We start from the raw sequence: 16,429 nt of genomic DNA on the forward strand, positions 1-16,429 counted from the left end.
GCGACCAGCCACTTTCTCCTGCTTGGAGCACCGACAAGAAAAAGTCCTGAAAACCCAGCTGTCACTTCATTTGCCTTCCTCTGTGTGGGTGGCTTGGTGAAGAGCTCACTCACTCTCCTGGCATGAGCCCTGTCCAAGGGTCGTCTCTGCCCAGGAACAACATGGCATCAAGACCCATTTTTATCATTCCAATGGCTTATGGGGCAGTTTAACTTCACATTAAATTCAATCAAACCCGAAGTCATCCCCTTCCTCTGCCAAACCCCCAAATCACCATGGGGTCACTGTTCACTGTCGGCCAAGGCCGCAGCCTCGGTCTCTCTCTTCCACCCACTCTCTTTGTGTCACTGATCATCACTCTTTGATAGAATTCCTCCAACCATGTCTATACTCACGGACGAGAGTTCACGCATTTAAAAAGCACCACATAAGTATTTTTAAAGTATTTTGACATTTTTGAATCCTTCTGTGTTATTATAATTTCTTTGTGATTATTATTTTATTATTTTTTTAGCACATACCTCTTTTGGTAAAGACACTAATTTATTTCTGTCTGCATTCAAGTTGCTCAGCTTCTTAAGTTTTCCAATGCTCTTAGGTAAGGTCTGTTAAAATAACATTTTTATTATTAACTTAACACATATTTTAACATGGCACAGTAAAACAGAGCTTTTCAAAGACTTGTAATCTCATCAAGGGACAGAAGTAAGCATTCTTCCTAAGTATCAGATATTTGTGAATTTCACTTGGGGATGTGGACTTAGATATTTTGCATTTTGGCTGGGAAGAGAAAAACACCTAATAAAGAGGTAATGAAGGCTTTTCAACTCAAATGAGAGCTTAATTATCTTTAAGATTCACCCCTACCCTGTGCGCACCTTCAAGAAGCACACTGATGTGATCGCATGGCTGTCTAAGAAGCCACAGTGCTGGGGCAGGTGACCCGAGTGCTGAGCAGAGGTGCCGTGACCCCAGGGAAGAGAGAAGGTGTAAGGGCCGCCGTGTGGAGCACTGAACCCTACAGGTGGGGGTCTTCAACACTCCAAAGGAATCTGAGGGTAAATGTTATTTTTATTTATTTATGTTTAATGTTATTTTTAAAATTATTATGGCCTGGTTGGTGTGGCTCAGGGGTCAAGTGTCGGCCTAGGAACCAGGAAGTCAGTTTGATTCCCAGTCGGGGCACATGCCTGGATTGCGGGCTCCATCTCCAGTGGGGGGCCTGCAGGAGGCAGCCAATCAATGATTCTCTCCCCTCACTGATGTTTCTCTCTCTCTCTCCCTCTCCATTCCTCTCTGAATTTAATAAAAATACATATTTTTAAAAAACTGTTTGATGACTATTTTTAAGTCTAAAACCACAAACCAGGGCAGGAAGGTTTGGTCACTCCCCCCACGCCTGCCTGAGGAGTCGGCTTGCACTGCCTGAGGAGATGCAGCCCCTCTCCCGCTGATTCCGTCTTCGGTCACCTCTTGCTGTCCTTTGTTGCTCCTTTCACCAAAAGACCATTACTTACTCTTTTATGAAGGAGGAGGAGGAGGAGGAGAAGAAGAAGAAGAAAGAGAATGAAAAGCAGAGTTAAAAATAAAGTGACAAAATGAAGATAGCAAAAAGGGAAATGTAGGAAAGTAAACTGAAGAAAACAATAGCGGCTAAAAGAGTACTAAAAAAGGAGAAAAGGGAGGTGAAGTGATAGATGGAGGACTGATGAAAACAAAGGCAGCAGCAGGAAGTGAGAAGGCAACTGAGATTTGCTGTCACCCTGCTGACCTGCCCCCGCGGGTGGTGCACGCCAAGGCCTGTGCCCAGGTAGGACGGGAAGCCTGGTCCAAGTGCAGGACCCCTGCAGTCACCTCCACCCTCTGTTTCTAGGATGGGGTGAGCTCACATCAAAGCCCAGCAGATACCACTCTCTGGCTCCCCCCAAAAAGCATTCCTCCCCCAGTCCCACGAGGCTTTCCTGGCCAGCCACCATTTCCTGCCCATCTCTCCCACTCTTCCCTTTTGCTACAGAATCCGGAGAGAACAGTGTTTCCTCTGAGGCCCTTGGCCCCCACGGCAGCGGCACATCCACCAACAGTGCTGATCCCTGCCCTCACTGGTGTCAGTGCAGTCCCTGTACTGGGAGCACCAGTGGCACACACATCTGACGGGGGGTGGAAACACTACTTTCCTCACTTACGCAGATTAAAAACCAGTCATCTTCGTATCATGTATTTGCTTCTTCGCAAGTCCCTTTTTTGTGTGTAACATAAGGAAATTTCCATTTAGTGCACCCAAGTTACAAATAAGTAGAATCCACCCTGATAAGTTTTATAAATACCCATTTGAATGCGTAAACCACACTCACCAGGAGTCGGTTTTCTGTGAGAACCAATTCAGTGAGGCTCTCACAGTCCCCAATTGTTTCAGGCAACTGTGTTAGTCTGTTCTGATCCACCTTCAAGATCGACAGCTTCTTTAGTTTTCCTGAAAAATTATTAAACTCATTAGTAACAATTGTTTTCCTAATCATCATTTGGTATTTCCTATCTGCTGTTCTTTCTTGTTACAGTTATTCATTTTTTCCTCACCCAGCTTTTCACATTATGAAATTACATCATTCTCATTCAGATCACTAAAGGTTGGGAGTTAAAACAATTTGCTCAGAACATTAAAAAATCAGCAATTAGAAGCCAATCATTTTAAAAGTCACTACCTAAAAGTATCATATCAAAGCCAGAAAATTTAAAGAAAATTAAACAGCTGGCTCTTAATGGATCTTTTAAAACAGGAGACAGGCTTTTATCTTACTCCAAGAATCCTCCTACTAATAACAAAGAACACTAAAGTGCAGTTTATTCCATCACTTATGACTGAGCATGACTTAGTGAAATCCCTATATTGTAGTATTTCTATACATGCAGAATGAGATGGTCACCTTTAACAAGTGCCATGAAAGACCGAGTCCACCATGGAAAAGAAGAATCTGTTTACTGCAGCCTCCTCGGGTTCCCACTGAGTGAAGAAAATCCCAAGTCATTCAGATTCTTTCTCAACTACAACTCAGAGGACTCTGCCCACAGAGCAGATGTCCTCTGCTATCTACTAAGAGTGGCTGGCATGATTAACCTTCCCCAGGAAAACCAGAAAGCAGCCTCTATCTTAGGAGAGACATAAAGCTGGAGAAAGGGAAATGTCGAAAAGATTAGCTTGCCTTGGGTGGCCTTACAGGGCAACGCAGAACTAACCTCCTTGAGCTCTTTATTTAGCACAACCAGCCATAATTACCGCTGTCCCAGAGGGTTCTAGGCAGCTGTGAACCCTGTCCTGTCAGGGCACACTGTATCCCACACTTGACATATCTCGCCCCAACAGAGCAGTCTCCCCAACAGTCAGACTGACAAGTGGTCTTGCAGCCTCCCCTGGAATACTTCCAGCAACAGGGTGCTCACTTCTTCACTACGCAGCCCAGACTACCTTGTACAAATATCTCTCTTAAAGCCTTTCTTATCAAGTTGAGATTCATGGTCCTTGACTTTTCCCATTTGAACTGGAAGATATAATACATCTCCTCCTCCTCCTCCATGAGAGCCTTTCAAATGCTTGAAACTAGCCACCTCGTGCCCCTATTTCTTCCTATTTCAGGCACTTAAACACCGCCAGCTCCTACAACTGCTTTCAGTTGCCATATATGATTCTCCGTGAACATTTCTACCTCGAGTCAAAATCCCCAAAAGGCAATGTCTATATGGTGGCTGAGCTGCTGTCACCTTCATCCTGACCAAACCCCAGGAAGGAAGCAGTCCTCTGCCATACAGCTTCTCCTACTGAAAGTTTCAGAAAACTCCCTTCAATGTTTTGAATAAAAGTTTAATGAAGGTCAAAGACAGAAATCCTATGACAACTATATGGTCAAATGTAGCTTCTTACAATTGCTTTGCTATGGTGGGGCTGCTAGTCCACATCTGTGTATACCTTCTCTGTTTGCATTTATTTTCTCAAACTTAAATTAATTCCTTTATGCTAAAGGAAATGCCTAGACTAATTTTTTAAAAAGAAACAGCACAGAATGGTTAATGTAAAGGATTATTCTCAATGTCTCAGAAAAGGCTCAACTCCAGTGCACTGTGCCAGCTTGAGCAGCCCTTCCCCAGGTTATGCAATAAGGTCAAAGTTACTTTCTCCTCAACTATTGAGAATGCTCAATTAGAAATTTCTTAATGAAGGCTCATATGCCTGAAACACATTCAGTAGGCTAATCCCTACTGAAGTCATTGAGACAAGGTGTGGATGAAGTAGATATGAGTCAACAATTTTAAAAAATAATACCTATAATTGCTACCAAACCAAGGTGAAGGAAATCCTTTCCTATAGAGAAACTTAAATTGTATTATTTTTGCATTCCTTCTTAAAAAAACAAACAAGGAAACTAAAGGAACCACATCCCCAGCTCCTGACTGTGGAGACTGAAGGATCAGAGTCCTCCAAACGCCCGACAGCCAGCGCCTTTAGGAGCTAGTTGTCCCCAATACATACCAATGCCATCCGGAATCGTTTCTAGTAAGTTCTGGGAAATGACTAAATCTGTTAATGAAGTCAGGCCACTGATTTCTTCAGGAAGTCTTTCCAACCTGTTTTCAGAGACATCTAAGCACAGCAGGTTCTTCAGATTTCCTATTTCCTACATCAGTGACACAGAAAAAGAAACTCATGCTTAAACCTGCCATAGCACAGAGAAATGTCTTACGGTGATACTTTGCAACCAAAACCCAGAGGAGTCCTAAGGATGTTTCTTCAGCATCTATCTAGATGTGAAGGCTGGAGTAAGTTTCCAGACCCTCTTCCAATGAAAACGGGAAGCTGCATGAATCAGTCACAGAGCTGGGAGCGACGCCAAGTCCTCCAACTTCAGGCAGGCAAGGAATCAGTCACTTAACAGATGAAGAGATTGGCACAGAGAGAGAACAAACAACTTTAAGGTCACAGAACCAGGGGGAAATAAGAGGCTGGAAACCAGTTCTCCAAGTTTGGAATCAATCAAGGGAACCCTGATATTTTTCTCTGTTAAGAAACCATCTACTTTTTGTCTCCCATGACAGGTAGTACTTGTTACAACAAATATCAATGCAGCTGCTTCCCAGAAAAACTGGAGCATACAGACCCACTGACACATTTAACATCAAGGGAAGAAAGAACTCGCATATTGCTTTTAAGGAAAACAGTCTACCCTGGAGTGGGACAAGTACCTGGATGAGTCTAACAGTCTATTCAAGAGTTACCCTCCCTTCCCTTCCATTCACAAAAGTCCATGTTTTCTCTTATAACTGCTTCCACTTTTCCATTCCGCTGCCACTCAATTAAGTGCCCACTCTCATTACCCTCTGCCCTGGACTGTTAGCTCTGCCTCTTGGCCTCTCTCTACCCAAGTTTGTTCTACAATCTGGCTTCCGTATTTCCCTCCTGGAAACATAGCTCTAGTCACATTATCAGACCACCCATCTACTCAAAAAAAAGTGTAGTGGATTCCCAATGTCTTCAGAAGTACAAATTCCTCAATCTGTATTTAATTTGGTCTAATCTATTCTTTCCGTTTATCTCCTACCAATATGCATCCTATGACCCGCCCCTGCATTTCCTGTCATGGGAAAGCAGACTACATGTCTATTAATTTCACACCCGATCCCTGCAGTTGTTCTACTTTTTCATTAATTCCTTTTAATGATGTCATTGTATCCTTTTCTTTCTGTCATCGATGGAGACAAAAATAATTCCGATTATTTGAAACTGTCTGGTGTGTTTAGTACTAATTTAACAGAAGTTTATATAAGAAAAGCAACTGAGATGTTTAAATAACCATTTAAAACACAATCACTGGTATTTTAATTTCTTGGTGTTTAGGATGTGGCACTTTGTATATAATCATTTATGCACGTTTGCACACACATATACTCTTCCCCCCTCATGTCTAATAGCTGGTATTTTATTACTTCCCTGACAACTTCCTGGTATTTCCCCTCTCCATCCTTTGACTCCTAAAATAACTAGAATTCTCTCAATCAGGATTTCTCATATTTTTCTAGAGAAATCTAAGTATCAAACCCTTAAAACACCAATTGCTGATCAGTCCTATCCTTTGCCCAATGCAGCCAAGACCTCAGAGATAGACTCAAATTAGTTCCTACTGCCACTGGCTCTAAGTAATGTCATGGAAATTCCGGGACTACTGCTACATCAGGTACATTTTCACTCTGGTCCTTCTTTCTAGTGTCAAGACTCCCTGGGCGACATGGCATTCCCCACCTGAAGTGCACAGGCACCACACTGGTGCTCACTGCTGAGCAGAGACAGATGAGAGGTACTGTCAAATACAAGCACCTGCCCATCATGAAAAGCAACTAAGACTTTAAGACTGGCTGGACTACGCACCAGAGGATGAAATTCAGTAATAGTTGGAGGGGAAAAAATAAGAGGAAAATGCCCATTTGTGAAATAAAGAATTTTAATATTGCTTTCACACCATTTACAGGGCAAAATGTGGTCATAATTATGCCCAAGGCACATTATAAAGAGTGGCAGAAATGCATACCATCAGAATCAGGGGTCCCGGTAATTTACAAATTTGCTGGGCTAGACGTAACCCATGTGGGTAGCAAGGATTAAGACTTCACACACTAAAGGATATAGTTTCTATCTTTAGTAATAGTGGGTTGGGGCTCTCAGTTTTCCTCTGGCAATACAGCATAATGAATACTCAATATATTTCTCCAAATGTGCTCTTTCAACCAAAGTTTTTGGTTTTTAAGATCCCTTTTACAGCACTGCCAGCATGGCTCAGTGCTTGAGTGTCGACCTATGAACCAGGAGGTCACGGTTTGATTCTCGGTCAGGGCACATGCACGGGTTGCGGGCTTGATCTCCAAATAGGGGGTGTGCAGGAGGCAGCTGATCAATGACTTCTCTCATCACTGATGTTTCTATCTCTCTCTCCCTCTCCCTTCCTCTCTGAAATCAATTAAGATATATATATATATATATTAAAATCCCTTTTAAAGAAACTCTCAGAAACTCTCATGTAGAAGCAGGGAAGATATGAGAGTGGTGGTGGCTACTGTTTTATGTTTGGGCGGAGAATACGTGAAATTACCACGTACCTGAGGTAATTCTGACAGTTGATTTCCATCCAACCAAAGATCCTTTAGATGTACGAGAGCTCCGATTGATTCTGGCTAAAACAAAAAGAATAATGTTATGGTAACAAAAATCCAACTTTGTCTTCCATTAAGAAAGAAAAAATCCTATTTTCAACAGTTAATGATGGGGTACTACAGAGGATGTCTGTTGGTATTTCTCTAATATCAAGCCCCCTTCATAAGAGCACCCCAACACTCAACAATGCCAGTCATGTCCACGTATGCCCATCATCTCTGGCCTAACCCTCCCTGCCTCCCAATCACAACTCTTTTATTATATACTAGAGGCCCAGTGCACAAAATCTGTGCACGGAGGGGGGGGGGATCCCCTCAGCCCAGCCTGCACCCTCTCCAATCTGGGACCCATTGGGGGATGTCTGACTGCCGGTTTAGGCCCAATCTCTGGGATCAGGCCTAAACCAGCAGTCGGACATCCCTCTCACAATCCTGGACCGCTGGCTCCTAATCTCTTACCTGCCTGCCAGCCAGGTCGCCCCCAACTGCCCCCTCCATGCCGGCCTGGTTACTCCTAACTGACCCTCCCTCCCCCGCCAGCCTGGTCACCTCTTACTGCGCCCCCTGCCGGCCGGTCACCCCCAACTGCCCACCCCCTGCCAGCCTGGTCGCCCCTCACTAACCCCCCTGACGGTCTGGTCACCCCACGCAGCCTGCTTGTTCAGTCATTTGGTCATCCCTCACTAACCTCCCTGCCAGCCTGGTCGTAGGCAGCCATCTTGTGAGGGTTAATTTGCATATCACCTCTTTATTATATATGATGTTTTCATTGATTTTAGAAAGAGAAAGGGAGAGAGCGACAGAAACATCAATGATGAGCGAGAAACATTGATCAACCTCCTACATACCCTCTTACCAGGGATTGAGTTTGCAACCTGGGCATGTGCCCTGACTGGGAATCAAACTGTGACTCCTGGTTCATGGGTTGATACTCAACCACTAAGCTACACTGGCCAGGGCACAAATCACAATTCTTAACCCATGTGAACTGTAGCACATTCTTTTATGCTGCCAAGCTAAACATGTGGAAATACTGGTTTAAAAGCATCCCTACAGATCTCTCTCAAAATCTGTGTTCATAAGTAAGAAAAAAGTTAAATTCAAAGCACTCTACAATACAGACTTACCAAATTGTATATTTCATTGTTTCCTAAGTCAAGTTCTTCTAGTCTCCGTAGCTGAGTAAGAGAGCTATTAAAAAAAAAAAAAGTTCTTAGATAATACTTAGAAATACCAAGCAATGTGGTATTCCCTCACTTAAAACTAGTTTCCAACAATAAGATTATTTGGATTTTATTAATATTGCACAGGACGGACCACTAAGAGAAAGCTGACATCTCCCAAACTTTCCATAAGATACAGAATCTCTTTTTGACAAAACACTACAGTACTTTTTTTTTAATGTTTGAAATTCATTCGGTACAAAATCCCTCTTATTTTCCCCAGAGACTCACTCAGGAAGATATGTAAGAAGATTCTCTCTCAGTTCCAGTGAAGCCAGGTTATAAAGACTAGAAATGAACAGAAGAAAAAAGTGTAAGGAAAATTCCTGAGATTCTTCCTACTCCCCCTCCCAATACACACTCCATAAGGAGCAACTCTTAATGAAACCTGAACATTACTTCCCCGTGGGAAACCATCGCCACCACCCCACCACCACCCCCATTAAAAACAACATCACCTCTACCTCCCACATTTTAATTTTAAAAGAAAAAGAGTAGTAATCGTCACTATAAGGCACCCTCATTCAAATTTCTTGTTCATTTAATATATGCGAGTAACTCACTAGCAATCATTGAAAGACAACCATTCCCAGGACCAAAACAGAAGCAGGATATGTTCTCCTGGCTCCAGAATGTCAAAAATGTGCTGTTACCATAAAAACAGTAATCTCACGGAGCTCGGAGCTCTTCTTCCAAACATCGGCAAGAAACCACCCCTGTTTGACATAAGTGGGCACTCAGTCCAAAGAGCCCAAGTGCTCTACTTAATTAAGATCATAAACTAGGAGCAAGCGGTCGGAGCTCTATGGAAATAACTGATTTAAATGCATTAGGGATAATGTAATAGCACAGCTCACATGGTGCCTGGAATGCAAGTCTGACTCAGTAAGTGCAGCTATTATAATGTTTCTTTTATTTCTATTAAACCCCAGAATGGTACTCTTTTCAGCAGATTCTGCTGCCTCTTGGGTATAATCCATGCCTAACAGGAGCACCATGAAAGGAGACAGGTGTTCTCCCCAGACACTGATTGGTGGCAGTTCCTCATCACCAGCAACCTCGACATCCAAATGCAGTCAACACTGGCATAACAAATTGACTCAGAAGATGACTGATTTGCCTGTTACTCCAACAGGCACTGTACTAAGCTCTATACCAATTGAAAGTTCAAGTTTCTGCTAACATCACCATAGTAACGTCCAGATTTGGAGAATTTTTATGTGTGAGCACACAGACATTATCCCAACACTCTAATCTGCCTTAATCCTCTATTTTCCTTCCAATATACAAGCCGGAATCATTGGTACAAACAAAGCTGGTTTCATAACACTGGAAAATGGAAACGTGATTGCATGAACAGTATATTTATATACTTAAAGCCCATTTGCTTGAAAATATATTTTAACTATACAATGACATGCACAAATTCTGCATCACCTTCTCCAATTACAGAAACTGAATAATAGTTTTCACAATTGAAGCAAGAGCAAACAAATAAAACACTTTAGAATGCATTATTTTTGAAAAATAAAAATCCCTGATAATAAGCAATTATGAATTTAATAACATCCTCCAAATAAAATGCAAACAGGTGGGAAGCTGGAGCTGTCTGATTCCACTTTCTCTGGGCCACATGTTTACACAGAAGAAATAACAATGGGAAGGAGAGAGTGGTGAGGCCCCAGCCAGTATCTACTTCAAAAAGCAATCACAAGATAAGGGTGGTAAGTAAGATTTTAAAAGACGTTGCAAAAGTAAAGATTTCAAAAGAAAGAGCTTCGTTTTCAGTTTTAAATTTTCATGTGACCCCCTAGCCAATTTTATTGGGGAGGTGGTAATCATTTGGCTATTTTCACATTTATATTTTTAAAATCACTACTAGAGCTGTCATTTCATATCTTCATTACTTTCACACCTAGCACTGTGACACACTAAAGACATCCTCAAGGTGGGGAAAGAAGTCCTTTGCTTCAAAAACTTTCCTCATTGGGCATCAGTAAAAGCTTGTTAAGGCAGTTTGACAGGCCTTGGTGCTGAGTGTGCTGCTTACCAAGGTCTGCAGGCTTCACTGAGGCTTTTCCTTCCTGAAACACAGGGACGGGGCTGGGGAGACACCTGCCCACTGCATGTGGCAGGAGGTGCCTAGCAGGGCTCCTTACAGGGCTCACCTCTTAATTAACAACAATCAGCACCAGCGCTGGGGTGACACAATCAGGAATGTGAGGCTTAGTGTGAGGTCCATTGGAAAGTGGCAGGGCCACAATTCAAATCCGGTTGAGAGCCAACACTGCAGGCCTGCTGCTTCCCTGCCCCCAGGCATTCTCTGGAACTTTCCGGTTATCATTTAAATTTTAAAAACACCTGCCAATTTGGGATGACTACATCTTACCATCTTAACCACAGCAAGGACACTGGGATTTTTGTTGGTTTACATGTCATTTTAAAAATATAATACACATTTTTTAATTATCTTTAAATTTTCTCTTGAAGGTAAAAGGCATTGTCAGCCATAGTTACTAAGGAAATAATGCTTGAGCAAAAATATTGCAAAGACTTACAGACATATGCAACTTAATAATGTCATATTAGATTAAACACATAGTTCCCACTCCTATCATGTTAACATCCAAATATAATATCCTCTTAAGTAAAAGAGGTCTGACTCAAAAGCTCTTAGTTTCTATTGTTTTTGGATAGTAAGGAAAAGATGACTCTCCAGGTGTTACAACAACAAATATCGTATTTTGTAACCTTTCTAAACTCAAAAATTAACTTAAAGTAAATAAAATAATAGCCTTTCTGAGGTAATACTTCCCCATAATTTTAAACTATTTAAAATGAAGAACTTGAACATTATAATCAGACTACGGACCCACAGATAAAAGTGTCCCTCTGAAAAGAGTATGTGGAGTTTGAGAGACCAGAGCCCCGGCTCCAATACTGGCCTGTCCCTCACTAACCAGCTAAGGTGCTTCACCACTGTATCTCAATTTCCCCTAAAATGAATACAATCATATATTCTTCTTCTTCTTCTACTACTACTACTACTACTACTACTACTACTAGAGGCCTGATGCACGAAATTTGTGTACAGGGGTGGGGGATAGGGGGGTGGGAGGGTCCCTCAGCCCAGCCTGCACTCTCTCCAATCCAGAACCCCTTGGGGGCTGTCCGACTGCCTCTCGCAATCCAGAACCGGTGGCTCCTAACCACTTGCCTTCCTGCCTGCCTGCCTGATCGCCCCTAACCATCTCTGCCTGCCTGCCTGATCGCCCCTAACCACCTCTGCCTGCCTGCCTGATCGCCCCTAACCATCTCTGCCTGCCTGCCTGATCGCCCCTAACCACCTCTGCCTGCCTGCCTGATCGCCCCTCACTTCTCCCCTGCTGGCCTGATCGCCCATAACTGCCTCTGCCTCATCCTGCACCAAAGACCCAGGATTCCCTCCACTGACCAGTCACAGGCACCCAGGACCCAGGCCGGCTTCACCCGGACCAGCTGCAGCCGCAGGGGACCCTGGGCTGGCGGCTTCGCCCAGGCCACAGCTGCTAGCGCTCAGGACTGCAGGCACCTGGGACTGCAAGGCGTGCAGCTTGTTCCTCTCCTGGGTCACTGCCCCAGCCACTGGTGCCCAGGACGGCGGAGCGGGCGGCTTGTTCCTCTCCAGGGCCACAGCCTGGCTGGTCCCCATTTCTCTCTTGCAAGCTCATTTGTGCCTGGCTGGTCCCCATTCCTCTCTCCCCAGTGTTGAGTGTCTGAGCCGTTACAGTGTGACAGCATGAGGGTATGACAACCATTTGCATATTAGGTCTTTATTATATAGGATGGCAAGCTGCGCATAATGTATTTACCCTTCAACTTTACAGAACCATCCTTGTGCCTTATTTCCTTGAGACAGCCCCTTTCCTAAGCACAGCCCAGTACCTTACAAGTCCGTGTACTCTGAGTTGGGGGTCTTCTGAAAGATTGCTCGAAGATGTTATTAACCACAGGAGTCATCCCCACTAGAGAAAACTCTTCCAACAACAGCCCTACAGATAGTGAGCTGTGGCACTGGCCAGCTTTTAATCAAATCATGCATTGTCCATAACTGATGACCAATAGGAGGGACAAGAAATAGCTAAAAAAAAAAACCACAAAAAAACAAACAAAAAAACACCCAGTTTTGACTAACTCCCATCTCGCATATGAGCCCAACATCAGGTATATTCAGGACTAGTCATTCTGAGTTCAAAGAATCATTAACTGATTCTAGAATGAAATCACGGGTTTGATGCTCATCAGTTCTTGCTTAGGCTACCAGCCCCACTCCAAAATGTGGTTCTCCAGACTGTCTGGCAACAGCTGATGTGAAACAGGATCTGCCTGAATGCATATTTAGACCAGGAACATGACTTGAAAATGAATGAATGAATGATCCCCCCTCCTAGTCTTTTTTTAAAATATAGTTTTATTTATTTCAGAGAGGAAGGGAGAGAGAGATTGAAACATCAATGGTGAGAGAGAATCATAGATCAGCTGCCTCCTGTACTCCCCCTACTAGGGATCAAGCCTACAACCCAGGCATCTGTGGGAATTGAACTGTGACCTCCTGGTTCATAGGTCAATGCTCAACCACTGAGCCACACCTGCGGGCCCTTTCTAGTCTTTCAGAATATAGCATCTTCAACTGAGACATCGGGACAGTGTCCTCCCCATCAAAACAACCAATTCATTTCAATGCAAATGTCTTTGCATCTTACATCGCCTAAAAAAAAGAATTCACTGCTGAGAAATGTTGGATTGGAGCCCAATTCTGTGTGCTTCACAGGCCAGGCTCTTAATCACTAGGCCAAGAAAAACAAGGAACCAGAACTCCACATGCATTTATCAGCCACTTCAGCCACAACATGACATAATAGGGACAAAAGGAAAGTGTCAGGTATTTCTAACACTTTTACAAATGTGACGAATATTAGACACTTGAGATGTAATATGAAATTACTGATCTTTAGTATCCCTAGTAATAGTGATATCAGCAGCTTACAATATGACACATTTTGTTACAAGCGCTTTACAAGAATTAACTTTATGGACGAGAAAACTATACACAGACAGGGAACTTGAACAAGGTCTCACACAACTGTAAGTGGCAAAGCCAGCCCTCACTAAGGAATCTGCACTTTTAACCACTATCTTCTGCAGTCTTTTTCTTGAGTTGTTAAGTCAAGTTTGTGAATAGGCAATACATTAATATATGTGTAAAGCAAAGTATACAGTGTGTTTTCCTCCCATCTTTGCCCCCAACTATCTGGTTTCCTACCACTGAGACCCTTCTCATGGGAAATCACCTTTTCTGTTAGTTGTTTCTGCATTCATCCAAGAGTTTTCCTTTAGGCAAAGACAAGCAGGTATAAATATATAGTCTTATCCTCCTCCTTTCCACATGGAAGGTAGCATCCTATACACATCTGACACTGCTTTCCTCACTGAATAGATTTTTGTCTCACTTCTCACCTGGAATATATACATTCCAGTATATATTTTTCACTGTCTAGTCATACCTTAATGTTTTCAAACATTCCCCTATTACAGCTATTTTACCCTTCAATTTTAATTTCTGGCAAATTAAATTTCTATGCAACATTGCTGGAATGACCTCATCCTCCTCTCACAAAAAGACATGATTTTCTATTCTTACTGTAACTCCCATCTTTTCTGCCAACAAATGGGGTCAAAACAAAACCTAACAAACCTAACCTCTTGCAGGAAACGAGTGTGAGCCTTTCCTCTCAGCACACGAATGCCTACTGTTTTACACAGCTCATGATAGCAGGGGCAAAAGTAATACTCTTCTAAGTCCGAATGTAGGCCAACTGTATTTTTAGGATTCTATTTCAGCGCCTGGGGGAGTAGTTAATTTAAAGAATTTACATCTGTTCTCCACTATATTTTAATAAAAACCCTTTTTAATCCACTTGGATTCCCCCCACCCTTTTTGGTGGCCAAAATCATTAAGAAAGTAAAGAATAAAATAAATTAAGGTAGGCCAAGCAAACAAATGACAGTATACTATAAAGCCATTAAAATATAAACTCTATAATTATGGCAATGATACTTAGGGAAAACAATAGTGATGGAGATAGGGGTTGTTGTTTACATTCATTATACTTCTGTTTTTTAAAAAGTTAATATTTTTATTGATCTTTAGGGAGAGAGGAAAGGAGAGGGAGAGAGATGGAAACACGAATGAGAGAGAAACATCTACATAGATCAGCTGCTCCTCGCGCCACTTGCTGGGGATAGAGCCTGGGCATATGCCCTGACTGGGAATCGAACCAGCAACCTATGGACCTCCTGGTGCAAAGGTCGACACTCAACTAAACCGCATGGGCCTGACTGTACTTCTGCTTTTTAAATACAAAATTAGTATTTAAGAAATCTCTGGTTACATACTTCCTTACGGTGGCTTTGCTCCAGATATTTTTCTAATTTTTAAAAAATAATACCTATTTTATAGAAACTCCCAGGCCTCACAAAAAAGCATTAAATATGATTATAGTTTTCAAAAAGATTTGTTCTTTGTAGGAAGCCTGCACTAATACAATACAGGTAAACAGCCTAGCACAGGTCTTATCAGCAAGGGCCACATGGCTGAGTTCAAGGCCACTGAAATTAAGGTCACCATCCCCAAGGGTAGCAGTGACAACATCAGACCCACACACTCTACTTCCATCTGCCAGTAAACCCAAGGGTATTGACTGGCTCTATTTCTACAACAAACTGTCATACTTACAAGTTTATTGATAATAACCATTTAATAACTGTCACACACAGAGCCACAGGGCGATCAGGGGGTTTGGGCGCTGCCCCCTGTCACGCTGATCCCGGTGCTAGGAGGCCTCTCGGCTCCGCTGATCCCGGTGCTGGGAGGCATATTACCCTTTTACTATATAGGATAGAGGCCTGGTGCATGGGGGCGGGGGGGGTCAGCTGGTTTGCCCTGAAGGGTGTCCTGGATCAGGGTGGGGGTCCCCACTGGGGTGCCTGGCCAGACTGGATGAGAGGATGATGGCTGTTTGCAGCTGGTCACACACCCTTCAGGGTGGGGGTCCCCACTGGGGTGCCTGGCCAGCCTGGGTGAGGGGATGATGGCTATTTGCAGCTGGTCACACACCCTTCAGGGTGGGGGTCCCCACTTGGGTGCCTGGCCAGTCTGGATGAGGGGCTGAGGGCTGTTTTCAGGCTGGCGGGTGACTGAAGCTCCCAACTGCTCCTTTTTTTCTTTTTTCTTTTTTATTCTGGGCCAGCTTTAGCTCTGACTCCAGCTCTGAGGCCTCTGCTGCTGAAAGCAGGTATCTGGTTTGTTTGTGTTCTATAATCGAAACACTGTATCAACTCCAGCTCTGAGATCCCGGCTCACTGAAAGCAGGTTTCTGGGGTTTTGTTTAGCTTCTATATTTGTAACTATGTTTCAAACTGCAAGCTCAGAGGCCGGCAAGGCAGGCGGGGAACGTTGGTTTCCTCCGTCACTGAAGCAAGCAAGCCTAATGTTAACTTCAAGCTGCCTGGCTGCCGGCCGCCATCTTGGCTGGCAGTTAATTTGCATATTGCCCTGATTGGCCAATGGGAAGGGTAGCGGACGTACGCTAATTACCATGTTTCTCTTTTATTAGATAGGATTATTTATTAATTATTGTATTAAACTATAAACCTTTTACCCCACTCTGTATATTAATTAGAAACATATGAAACCTGACATAGCAAAAGTGAAGTACAAGTGCATGAAACCCACAATAAAACATTTGTTTCCTCGGCAACTGATACCATGAACTCAGGGGTGGACTTGGGGGCTTCTTGTCTCCCTCCCCTTCTCAGAGCTAAAGGGCATAATTCATATATATAAATATATATATATTAACTTCAGAGAGGAAGGGAGAGGGAGAGAGATAGAAACATCAATAATGAGAGAATCATTGACTGACTGCCTCCTGCATGCCCCCTATTGGGGATCTAGCCTGCAACCCAGGCATGTGTCC

At 43.2% G+C, this 16,429-nt stretch overlaps 1 protein-coding gene across 1 annotated transcript in view; it reads right to left on the reverse strand.

Moving 5' to 3' along the window:
- Window positions 1-16,429, reverse strand: part of LRRC1 (leucine rich repeat containing 1) — a 128,046-nt gene that overhangs the window by 21,793 nt on the left and 89,824 nt on the right. The window contains exons 5-10 of the mRNA XM_059701377.1: window positions 8,643-8,699; window positions 8,316-8,379; window positions 7,135-7,209; window positions 4,520-4,664; window positions 2,352-2,470; window positions 522-605 (exon numbers count right to left, since the gene is read on the reverse strand). Of these exons, the coding sequence (XP_059557360.1) occupies window positions 522-605; window positions 2,352-2,470; window positions 4,520-4,664; window positions 7,135-7,209; window positions 8,316-8,379; window positions 8,643-8,699 (544 nt within the window). The remainder of the gene's footprint in view (window positions 1-521; window positions 606-2,351; window positions 2,471-4,519; window positions 4,665-7,134; window positions 7,210-8,315; window positions 8,380-8,642; window positions 8,700-16,429) is intronic.

This window comes from Myotis daubentonii, chromosome 6 (genome assembly GCF_963259705.1).
Source record: "Myotis daubentonii chromosome 6, mMyoDau2.1, whole genome shotgun sequence".
Lineage (NCBI taxonomy): Eukaryota > Metazoa > Chordata > Mammalia > Chiroptera > Vespertilionidae > Myotis > Myotis daubentonii.